At 40.2% G+C, this 12,149-nt stretch overlaps 1 protein-coding gene across 3 annotated transcripts in view; it reads left to right on the top strand.

The window, feature by feature from the left end:
* Positions 1–12,149, top strand: part of LOC121303627 (protein SCAI) — a 49,948-nt gene that overhangs the window by 28,156 nt on the left and 9,643 nt on the right. For 2 of the 3 annotated variants that reach the window (XM_041234428.1, XM_041234427.1), the window contains exons 11-14: positions 50–151; positions 2,594–2,672; positions 9,485–9,584; positions 11,293–11,374. In XM_041234428.1, coding sequence (XP_041090362.1) covers positions 50–151; positions 2,594–2,672; positions 9,485–9,584; positions 11,293–11,374 — 363 coding nt within the window. The remainder of the gene's footprint in view (positions 1–49; positions 152–2,593; positions 2,673–9,484; positions 9,585–11,292; positions 11,375–12,149) is intronic. The other variant, XM_041234429.1, reaches the window with a different exon arrangement.

The following is a 12,149-nucleotide window of genomic DNA, read 5'->3' as shown; positions in this document are numbered from 1 at the left end:
GGGAAAAAAGCTTGACACAGGATGTTTCTGGGTTCTGATTTTTCTCCAGGAGCCGAGTGAGAAACCTGCCAAGCGCGAGAATCCCCACAAGTACTTGCTCTACAAGCCCACCTTCAGCCAACTCTACACATTCCTCTCCGCAGCATTTAAGGTTTGATGTGCGCCTGGGTTTAAGGTTTGATGTGCGCCTGGGTTTAAGGTTTGATGTGCGCCTGGGTTTAAGGTTTGGTGTGCGCCTGGGTTTAAGGTTTGGTGTGCGCCTGGGTTTAAGGTTTGGTGTGCGCCTGGGTTTAAGGTTTGGTGTGCGCCTGGGTTTAAGGTTTGGTGTGCGCCTGGGTTTTAGGTTTGGTGTGCGCCTGGGTTTTAGGTTTGGTGTGCGCCTGGGTTTAAGGTTTGGTGTGCGCCTGGGTTTAAGGTTTGATGTGCTCCTGGGTTTAAGGTTTGCTGTGCGCTTGCTGTTTTTTTTGCAGTGCATTAACAGTGTTTCAATTAGAATTGTCAAGAATAAAACATTCACTACATGTTGAATTGCTGAAATTGACGAGAGTGTTTGATCATTTTAAGTTGCAGCTAACAAAGTAAATGTTATGCATGTTTTGTTGTTGCGCTAGTATTAGCTCAGTAGGTCTCTGTGCAGTTTTCTGGGGAGAGTAAAGGATGCTCTCTGTTTCTATGCTTTAAGGTCTATGATGGTAGCGTCACGGCCCAGGCAGAAGAGAGACCCAGAATCAGAAGCTACAGTTCAAGCACTAAAGAGTACATTTATTAAACCAACACAAAAACAGGAACAAAATAAACTTGGCAGGAGGGCCAAAATAAAAGAATAAATTACTTGTAGGCTGAGCATTAGCCTTCACTACACTGTTACAAAACAATACACCAATCACAACACAAACACTCGCCCCCAAACTTCTCCCACAAACACTCACCCCAGAGACGCTTCCCCCAAACTTCTCCCACAAGCTCCTCCCCCAAACTCATCCCACATTCGCCCCCAAACTCCTCCTACAAACTCCTCCCGCAAACACTCACTCCCAAACTCCTCCTACAAAACTCACTCCCAAACTCCTCCCACAGACACTCACCCCCACAGTCACTCACCCCACAAACACTCGCTCTCAAACTCCTCCCACAAACACTCACCCCCCCCAAACTCCTCCCACAAACACTCACCCCCCCCAAACTCCTCCCACAAATACTCACCCCACAAACTCCTCCCACAAACACCCAAACTATTCCCAAAAAGGATTTGCTTCCTTTTATACACGTGGCCACTCCCCAATTAGCATCAGTTACCTAATTGGGAATGGCCACACGTGTGATTGCTGCCAGGGACAGATTTAATCTCGTTCTGCCAACCTTACATTCCCACACACACACACACACACACACACACTAGCATGTCAGTTAGTAAAGGAAGCAGCTGGTTGGTTAACGACAGGAACGAAGCCAGTGAAAGGGTGGAGACAGTGTCATTCTCCAGGGCCAATGACCTAGGAAGTGCACAAGCTTGCAAACAGAGGTGTTCTTACCTTAGTGCAGCACCAGAGATCCTGCTTTAGTGAAATACATGTTTGTAAAACAGGTGTTTCTTTCAAAACTGCACACTTGAGACCTATGTGATAAACAGAAGTGCATGGTAGAGCATGAGTGTGGAACTGCTGTTAGCTCAGTTACTGTAATGAACCACCAATGGACCTTATTTAAAGAACTCTAGGTCAGATTTCCAAAGCATTCACATACAGAGTTCTTTAATACATTACCTTGGTAGATATAGGGCTCCTATTGTACCATTTAAAGCTAACATTATAATTACATAAAGCTGCTGTACACTTCCACTTGTTATGCCTCAAATGTGCTGAAGAAAATACATATAATCGTAAACATGTAAACAAGAACATACTGTACTTGTTTGCTATAACATCTGTTGTTTATTTTTTTAAACTGCGTGTTTTGAAACCTACATACCTAACGAAAGTGCAAAACCGGTAAGATAATGGAATTATTTTGTTCGCTGCAATCGTATAAATGGTGCAGTGTGGGATTTAGTGAATTGAAGCCGTTTTCTTTTTGTTGGATTATTAAGGCCATTCAAACATTACTGTGCCTGCCCTGGTTCACAGGGGTTGAGAAACAGAATCTTTAAATATAGAAGTGATTCCATCCAGACCTGCAAATCACTCAGTGGTGCCAGCTTAAAGGAATAGCAAGAGAAACTAAATCCATTTAATAACAACTATTTTCACTAGAAGCCTCTTTCAGTGTCATTCTGTGTTGATTGTGAGTGGAATTTTTTTTGCCTTCGATTTAAAGGAGAGATGTTTGTGATCTCAAAAGCTAGTTTATATATTTTGTATACATATTTTAGCTTATCTTATTAAAAAGGTATCACCGTAACAATATTGTTCATACATCTTGTGGTGATATTGAAAAAGACTTGAAGTGGTAATGTTTGTCATTGAATGTGTTTATGTTTAGTTATTAAAATATATAAGTGGTTCTTCTATGTCCATATTTGTCTTAACAAATCTCTGCAAAGTGTAATTTTGAATAGACAGTATCTGTTTTATTTGTATGTGGTGTCTTTCTTTAGGAACTTCCTGCCAATAGCGTGCTGCTGATGTATCTGTCTGCAACAGGTGTCTTTCCTGTGGGCCGCTCTGATTATGAAGGTACAACCTAGGAATGTATTCAGATCGTCTGGTTCGCAATACATTATTACTTTAAAAAGGGAACTTATTCATTCATTCATCCTAACCTTTTTATTTAAAAGAGAGTAATTTCAGATCTGATGTTTGAAATGGAAGTTTTATAGGGAAGTTCGGGCGAGCTTCCTAGGGTATGAAAACACACCTTGACCCCCAGCAGCATTACTCTAAAAACCCAAAACAATCCAACTTGGAGCACAGATCCTGAGAACCACTCTGAACGACTGCATCAGGTTTGCTGGAGTTCATGCTTCATTTTAATTATTTTATTCTATAAAACAGGTGGGGACCTACGGCTCGCTGTTTAATTTCGCCTGGCCCGCAGCACACGTTTGTAAATATATGACAGTCACTTAAAGAAGGCCTAAAGCAAAGATAGTGCGTGCAGTCCGCATTTTCACTGTTTCAAGGTTAGCGGTGGGGCTGTAGGCAGGTTAGACATGTGGCACAGGTTTTGAATTTTTAGAACATCATGCACATGACGTGGTTGCTAGGCAAAAAAAACAACAAAAAAACACCTTTTTCTGTGCTTCTACTACTACCGTGTACTACTTTCGTTAAAGAAACAGCTACTGCAAACAAAAGAAGGAAAGTGGATGCGGAGTGTCGTGTTTTTAATGAAAAATGGACACAAGTTTTTTTTTTTTTTGCAAAGTTGAAATGCAAGCCAGTGTGCCTGATTTGTGGTGATGCAATTTCCGTCATGAAAAAATCAAACCCAGAACAGCACTGTGTGTCAGCTGACAAGTTTTCAGCTGCTATCCCATCGCCTTTCTTCTTAAAGGCGTACAGCCTCTATGAATGAACCCCCAATATCTCTCACAAGCACCTGGGTGGGTACATATTGTTAGGATCAGTGGCGCACCGAGGAGGTGCATAAAAAGAGCTCAGCCTTGCTATAACGTTTCTTTCAGCAGGTTATACAGTACCAGACTGCAGCCGAGAGCTCTCTTGGTCAAAACTGTGGTGCGATAATAATGTCGGGTTCGTACAGTCATGGAAATCATGGAAAAGACATTGAATTTTAAAATGCAGATTTCCAGGCCTGGAAAAATGTGTTGTTTAAGACTACCATTTTGGGTTTTTGTGTTTCTGACTGTTTCCTTTGCTGTTTCCGCAGATTTTATTTGTATTTTCTGTGGTTGCTAAGTAACGAACTTGGCAATGAAGACATGTACGTCATTGCTAGAAAAGCGAGGGGAGCATATGTTTATTTATCGTGGAAATCTGTAAAACTTTAAAAAGCTTAAAATGTAATAACAAAAAACCTGAAAGTTATTCAGAAGATGCCTGAAGTGTGACATTGATAAAAATAAATAAATAAATAAATAAATAAACACCACAACAAACGTTTGGGATGTGTTGTAACCAAACTTGGGGGCCAGCAGGTCCGCACTGTCTACAGCTGACAAGCAGCGTCGCGCGCAACAGACGTTTGTTCTTTGATTTGGTCACTACAACCTCAAGATGTTTTAATAATATAGGCTAGGTATATGTTGTTCCAGCAACATTGATTTTGTAATATTACATTGATTCAAGTTATATTCAGTAAAAAAAGACGAGAGAACCAGACTTTTTTTTTTTTTGTGTGAGTGTTTTTTTTTTTTTTTTTTTTTTATTATATATATTTTATATATATATATATATATATATATATATATATATATATATATATATATATATATATATATATATATATATATATATATATATATATAAATAAATAAATAAATAAATAAGGAAGTAAGTTTTTGTTGCTGCAGGGCCATGAACTGGTTTAAGTTCATCACCAAATCTAGATAAAATGTTATTAGCACTAGTAATAATCTGAAGCAGTGGTATTTCAAAATAATAATGGGTTCACTTTAGTGAAGTACACTAGAATGGTTTTAAAATAAAAAAAAAAGTGTCGTTCTTTTTATTAATTTATTTTCAGATTTCATATTAAGCATTTTGTGCTCATTAAGTCAAACCAAGTAGGAATTTGCTTGCACCATTTAAGACGTTTTTCAAGTCAAGTAAGACTGGCAAAAATATTATTGTTCTTGGCTTAATTGAAAACAACAAGAATCTTCGAATATAGTACATGCATTTCCTAAATGGTAATACTATCAACATGAATTAAAACAAAGACATTGAGAAAAACCTCTAGTTGAAACGCTTGTCATTGAATTGATAAAGGTTCTTTGTGTGTCTGAGTTCTTTTTCAGTTTGAAGATGACAACCAACAGTACTTTTGGGATATGCCTGCTACAGGTCAGGTATTCACAGAGCATTTTATATCAGAGCTGCCGATAGGCCCCTCCGAGGAGTGATGTCCTCGGGCATGGAGGGGGATGGAAAGCCTGTAGCTCCACTGACAGATTAACTTGGAGAGGAATGCAGGTTTGCTATGTTCGCCATCACGGTCACACTGCGTGCACATGGTGTCAGTACCGAGGCATGAGAGAGTGGGAATATCAGTTGCTCAAGCACTGAGGGCATCAATAAATGGATGTGAGCTTTGCAACCTCTGTCCTCAAGGCCTCGGGCCTTCAGTTCCTTTGGTATCTTTGGTGCTTCAGTGCTCTAGTCAGACACCCTCGGTGCTTCGACACCCTTGGGAGCTCACAGCCTCGCTGCTCTTGTCAGACACCCTCGGTGCTTCGACACCCTGGGGAGCTCACAGCCTCGGTGCCTTGACACTCCGGTGTTAGACGCACTTGATGATTGATGCTCTGTTGTGCTGCGGTATGATACCATGTGCACATAGTGTAACCATGATGGCGAACATGGCAAAGTTTTGATGGTATCGTTAAGAAAACCTGCATTCCTCTCTAAGTTAATCAATCAGTGGAGCTAGAGGCTTTCCATCCCCCTCCATGTTCTTCGGAAGAGGATCGAAGACTAAACTCCCTCTGCCCGGTTCAGGCATTGAGATGTTATGTAGACAGGACAAGAGTTCTGTCAGTCTGACCAGCTCTTCCTCTGTCATGGTGTAAGGACACTGGGTCAAGCCCTCTCAAAGCAGCAGCTGTCTCACTGGATTGTCGATACAGTTTCAACTGCATATACTAATGCCGGCCTACCCACACTTGGGCGGGTGGCCACACACTCTACCAGAGGAGTGGCTACATCGTGGGCCCTCTTTAGAGGAGACTCACTGTCTTCTACTGACTTAATGTGGTAGATCCATGTATACCTTCATTAGGCACAAGAGTCCTTGAGGTTGCATGCTCACACCGCTAACTAGGGTTTTGCGGTCTCGAGTCATCTCTCTTCTGCTGTCTCTGCTAACGCTCCCTTGCGACAGCTTTGGCATGCTTTTCCCAAGAGTATTGTTGGTGGTCCTCTTCGAATTGAAAGGGAATGTTTTAGGGAACCAGGGTTACATCCGTAACTTTAATGTTCAGCATTGTTGAGTGTTTCAAAGTTGATGACAACTTTAGGCATTTTGCAGTGAAGGAGTAGGACAGGAGATCAATACTTGCAACTCTGTATAAAATGAACATTTTATTTAGTCAGTCGTTTGTAATTTACTGTACTACAATAATTTTTCTAGTGTTGTCTCACCAATTGCAACCATACATAGACAGAAATTCTTGCAACATTCAATCAGTTGTCAAACTTCATAAAATTACTATTGATCATATTGTCATTGCATCCCCTGCATTCCTATTGTACGCATGTATTTTCGGATAGGCATCCCATTATGCATGTCATGCATGTTTCCCTGCTTCCGTCTTTACTGCATCTCTGTCAGTTTGCTTGTTTCACAGATTTGATTAGCACTAATCCTGGACTACCTAATGTTACCGTGGGTAAGGTAGCCCAAACCTAGTGTTAATCTGTGAAAGTAGCCGGTAATCTGTGTTTTAAGAACCTAATGTAATTGTAATTAAACATAAATACATTGATAAAAAGAAAAATATATGACAATTAACATAGTGAATACTTAATTTACTCTCCTAAAGATGTGTGATCCTCATGCTTACAATCACCTTTTCAATGTGTTAATTACTTTAACAGGTACTGTGAATAGGGTATCTGTCTGTGACAATTAGGATATGTTTAAGCTTGGGTGTCAGTAATTAATATCATAGTTGCACTTCCCTTTAGATGCATCTATTTAAAATGAGGTGTGACTAATTAAGGTCCTTGTTGCAGTGGATTGATGGTAGCCTTTAGAGTAATGAATACTTTTGATTGGTTTAATTACGATTGTCTTTGTTCATGTTTAGATACCCATTAATTGCGACTTCCTCCCTAGTTAGTGGTTCCTCTCTCACACACTCTCGTAGTTTCTCAGTCAGCTTTTTGATGGTTAAAATAAAGCCATAACACTGTTTTCTCTCGCTATAGAGGAGGACTAAATGAAAGTAGTATTCCAAAGTAGTATTACATGGCATTTAAACCTCCTCTATAAATAACAGATGTCTACAGCAAGAGAGAAGCCAACCATCTTGGTAGCAGTGGCACAGAAACTTTTTAGCTTTAGGATATAGTATCTTACAGTAACTGTTTTTTTTTTTCCTCAGTGGCACAATATTAAACATAATTTTCCAGAAGTTCACACCACCTGCCAACACTGCACAGTTCATTTTATTCCCCAAATGCTGTTGCTAGGTCATAGAATAGTACATGATTCAGTAATTCTGTGCAGCTTCAAGAATCCTCACTTTGTTGCTCACCTAGTGTCCTATCAAGTACATAATGTAGCCATTGCCTAATGGGTATTTAACCTTTAGTAATGTGTAACCTGAATAGATCTATCAAAGCAGCACACTGCTATGATGCAGTCACGCCTGCTTGCTGAGACAAACATCTTCACCCTTTCACAGACCTGAAGCAAGGAGAAGTGACACACTTATATCTGACTTATCGCTTGTGTATTACAGTTACTATGATTATTTTACATGTTTGTAGTAATTTTACTTGTGCGTGAAGCCCGCAGCTCCGTTGCCCCTTCAGGTCGGCTACAGCTGCTCTCTCTTAAGCTGCTGGCTTTGGTTGAAGCTTAAAATTAAAATAAAAAAGTTTTTTTTTTTTTGTTATAAAAACTATATTAAAATAAGGGGAATTGTTTGGTTACTGTATTGCGTGAGAATTTATTTTTTACTTTGTTCTGTTTTTTTCCACAGAAATAGTAATGTGGCTGCTGGACTCAGCTGTCCTGAGTTAGACCAAGACACGCTTTGGGTCAAGCTGTTTGCAGCTTTTCCCACTGTGTGTCGTTGCCACATTAAGATCTGCTTGCAGACTTAGTGTGAAGACTGTTAGAGCTCTAGCAGTAGCCTTTCCTCAGTTATCAGACTGTTGGTTAGGCAAGAGTGTTATAGGTCAGACCTGCTTCTGTTCCCGTCGGTACTCTGCACAGTGAGCTGAGGCTGTCTGGGCTGTGACAGCAGGCTTCCTCCAGTCTTAGGGCTGTGTTTGGTTAAGCCAGAAGCTATACAGAGGGGCATCCCTGTATATTGCTTCTTCGGTAGCTCTAGGTCACTGATCTACCACCGTTCTTAGTGAACAAGGTTACCGCAACGGTAGTGTACCGTACCATACCGTGAGCACCTACCATGTGTACCGTACATCGTACTGTGTGCACCGCACCATACCATCTGCACCCTACCATACTGTGTGCACCGTGCATTGTACACTAAACACCGTACCGTACCTTGTGCATTTTACATCGTACCGTACCATGCGCGCCATACCGTGTGCGTTGTGCATCGTACCATACAGTCTACTATATGTTGTGCACCGTACCATACCGTGTACGCTGTGCATTGTGACCCACGCCACAGCAGCTGGAGGAACTGCGGTTGGTGAGTAAGAACGTGCTCCGTATATCTAAGTTGAACGGGCAGCTGTGGCTGTCCCAAGCACGAATAGCTGATGGGGACATGACACCATTGCTGGATGCTCCCATTACTCCGGGACACGCTTTTGGTCCCACAGTAGATGACATTCTGCAACACTGTCACCGGGAACTGGTGCTCCTGCTTCCCAAGCGGCCTCCTCCAGTGCGCAGACCACCACCAAACTAGCGGCCAAGGTTACAGCAGCCTCAGAGACTGGTACAACCGGCCTCTGCAAAAGCCAGAGGGGTTTTTCACAACCGACCTGTAGCTGCGCAAGGGAAACCTTTTAAAGTTCTGCCATCAAGCACAAAGACAAAAGCCTCAGGCTATGCCTCAAGCAAAGCAGCATCCCTAGCAATTTGCTGCCACAGACCCAGGCCTACTTATATAGTAACAGCCTTTCAGAATGTCAAAAAGGACTTTTACAACTGGAAAATCCTCATCAAGTCTAAAGTTGCAAGTAAGTCAGTTAGTTCCCTGTTGTAGGCATTTTTCAAAATGACTGATGGCTAATACAGAGAAACAAAAAAACAACCGTTTGTTTTGTTATAGTGAAAAAATAAAAAATAGTGTGTGTGTGTGCATGTGTACAACCTGTTTTTAAAGTTAACAATACTGTGTTTTCAATACAATTCAATAAAAAATGACTTACTCCAATGCAGATGAACTCTGATTACTTATCCTCTTAGAATCTCCCTTGGCTCGCCAGCTGCCACTGATACTGCTCTATGCCCAGTGTTGTTTGTAAATCCTATACAGTACTGTAGATGCTGCAGAACTGTTGTGTGGGCTTGTTGTCTCCTTTTCCTGCACAGGTCCCTATGATTTTGTCCTTTTCCTGCACAGGTCCCTATGAGTTTGTCCTTTTCCTGCACAGGTCCCTATGATTTTGTCCTTTTCCTGCACAGGTCCCTATGAGTTTGTCCTTTTCCTGCACAGGTCCCTATGATTTTGGCGGCGTGCTCACAAACAGTAACCGTGATATTTTAAACGGGGAGACGGTGCAGAAGCGGAATCAGGCCCACAAGGAAATGCACTGGTAAGATGTGAATTAATGAAGGGATTGAAAAGCTGCTGCTCAGCAGTTCGTCATCCCTGGCTGCCAACAAGCAAGAAAACGTTGTTCACGTAGTTCTTTACGTTACAATCTGCTGCTTGGTGACTGAAATATATGTACAAAAACAGTCAAGTGAGATCAGACATATAATGCAGTTATAGCTACAAAAGGTTAGTTACAAATGAGCTGTATGAGACACCATGCGGTACCCCAGGGCATCGCTGTTCCCCTAGCCTCTCTCGTTCATCTTACTTCATGAGAAGATTACTCATAGCTGGGGTGGCCCCCTTAACCAGTAAAACCAAAACTAAAACTAGCTTTGTACACAGGTGGATTCTTGCAGCTAAAACATAAACGTAATACAATTTGCCAGAGACATCAAGAAAAAACTGAAAAGGCTCTGGAAAGAGCAGAAGGACAGATAACCAGGGTTAGTAGCATAGCTTGTATTAGCGTCACTGTCAGTGAAGCATCATTTGTATTCATATTGACATGTCAGTTTTATTATGATTTTTTTTTTTTATGCTGCTGCCTAATAAGATTCAGTAATGCAATGTTATATCATCCTATTTATAGCTCTACCGAATGTAACATAGTCAGTTTATTTTAATCTAGTGTGAACTGCTTGCTGTATTTTGATAATGGTTTTGGATTAAACTGACGGCAACACAGAATACAAGTTTGAATTTATGAGCAGAGACAAGCGACTGCAGCAGGATAGTCTACTTATTCTCAAAGTAGTTCTGTTTCAACAAGTTTACAGTTTTCATCCAAGGCAAGTGAAGAACGTTTTTTTTTTTTTTATACACCCAGATGTGTAATAGTTCTTTGTAACAACATTGGAAATTACTTATGCAATGTATTTTGAACTGTAGACACATAGAATACTATACGCTGTATAGTATTAAAAATAATATTTAACAGTTTTGCTGTATGTATTTGTGCACTGTGCCAAAAATAAATAGATTCATAAAAATGTTGTCTGGCGTAAAGATTGCATAAAGTCTTGCATAAAGATGTGAGATCTACAAGTTACAAAATACGTTATACTTAGACCCCTGTTTTATTACTAAACCCCAGTTTGACAGCTTTTGGAAGCGTTTAGGGAGCATTTCTTCACTGATAATGAAAATGGGGTGCCTTGTGTCTTGGTAAAAGTTCAGTTTTGTAACTCTTTGTAAATATGCACAGCATGCCACACAGTTTGGTCCTCACACATATCTAGAGAACAGCTCATTCAATTGTCATTACACATGCTCAGGAAGTTGGTTAGCCCAAGTGATTCAGTATAATCTGGTGATATATGGAGGCTGTCTCTCTATCTCTGTGTCTGACTTGCAGTTTTACATGTACCAGCATGTAGAGAACTGCTTGCCCAGTTGTGATGAAATGCTTTACATCTGGGTGGCTGTAAACACTTAGTCAAACTCCATGAACTATAGAACTGTGAGCTGCTCACCCATTTTAGATTAGATTTACAATGGCATTTGTTACAAGACGTCATTCCACAGGCTATGATTGTAGGTAGTACTGTTTCCCAATACTAATAATGCCTGATTGAAGGCTATATCTAGAGAACTATTCGTCCCGAATAAGACTTATGATTTTCCACTGTACATATAGTGAATGTAGCTGTAATGTAGTGTTGCCATCCTTAACGAAGGCCTGTACTAACTCTTGTTTCTCTTAGTCTTCATCCAGGTGACTTGTATCCCTTCACGCGAAAGCCTTTGTTCGTAGTCGTAGATTCCTCCAATAGTGTTGCATACAAGGTAAGCTGCTCTCTGTTTGGTTTGTGTCCACTTGCTTTTGTGAAAAGTACAATCAAACAAAACCCAGCTAGAATTCTGCTGGCAGATTTGAAGTTATACTTAAGGTCTACTGATTCGTTGTGTGTCGATGCATCGTGATACGTTCTTTAGTTAAGTGTAAACTAGTCAGGATGAGGCACACAAAGAAAGAAAAAACAACACATCACTATTTTATTTTTTTTATTAAGTAGTTCTCTGATGCATCAGAGGTTAATAATCTTACATGAGATCTCTTTATCAGAAACGATGACTTCTGTTTTGATGATTAAAGTGGAGAGAACTGAAGTAAACGTGCAGTTATGTAAAAAAACTAATTTGTGCGTCATTGTAAAACCAACCGGTAGAAAAGACTGTAAAAGACTGTAAAACTTCAACTTTAAAACCGCATGGCCATAGCGAAAATAATAAAGGCAACATGTCAAAAGAAAACCAGACGCATTGCTGTTTAAACGCTGTTTTTCATAGAATTGTTTAGCCTATAATCAGAGTTTTTAATTCATTTTCACGTTACTGATTACTTTTATTTATTTATTTTTACGGATTTGAATCATTAGTTCAGGCAATATGCTTATGTGTAACAGTAAACTGTTCTGTTCTGATGCATAACATAGTCTACCATGGAAAATAATAATAAAATAAATAAATACAAACTTACCCTGGTGATTTTTTTAACTTGGGTAACAAAATCAAAGCCTTTCATATAAGAAACACAGTATTATATTATAAACACGTTTTT

This window comes from Polyodon spathula, chromosome 34, assembly GCF_017654505.1.
Source record: "Polyodon spathula isolate WHYD16114869_AA chromosome 34, ASM1765450v1, whole genome shotgun sequence".
NCBI lineage: Eukaryota > Metazoa > Chordata > Actinopteri > Acipenseriformes > Polyodontidae > Polyodon > Polyodon spathula.
This window is presented reverse-complemented; position numbering and strand designations above follow the sequence as displayed.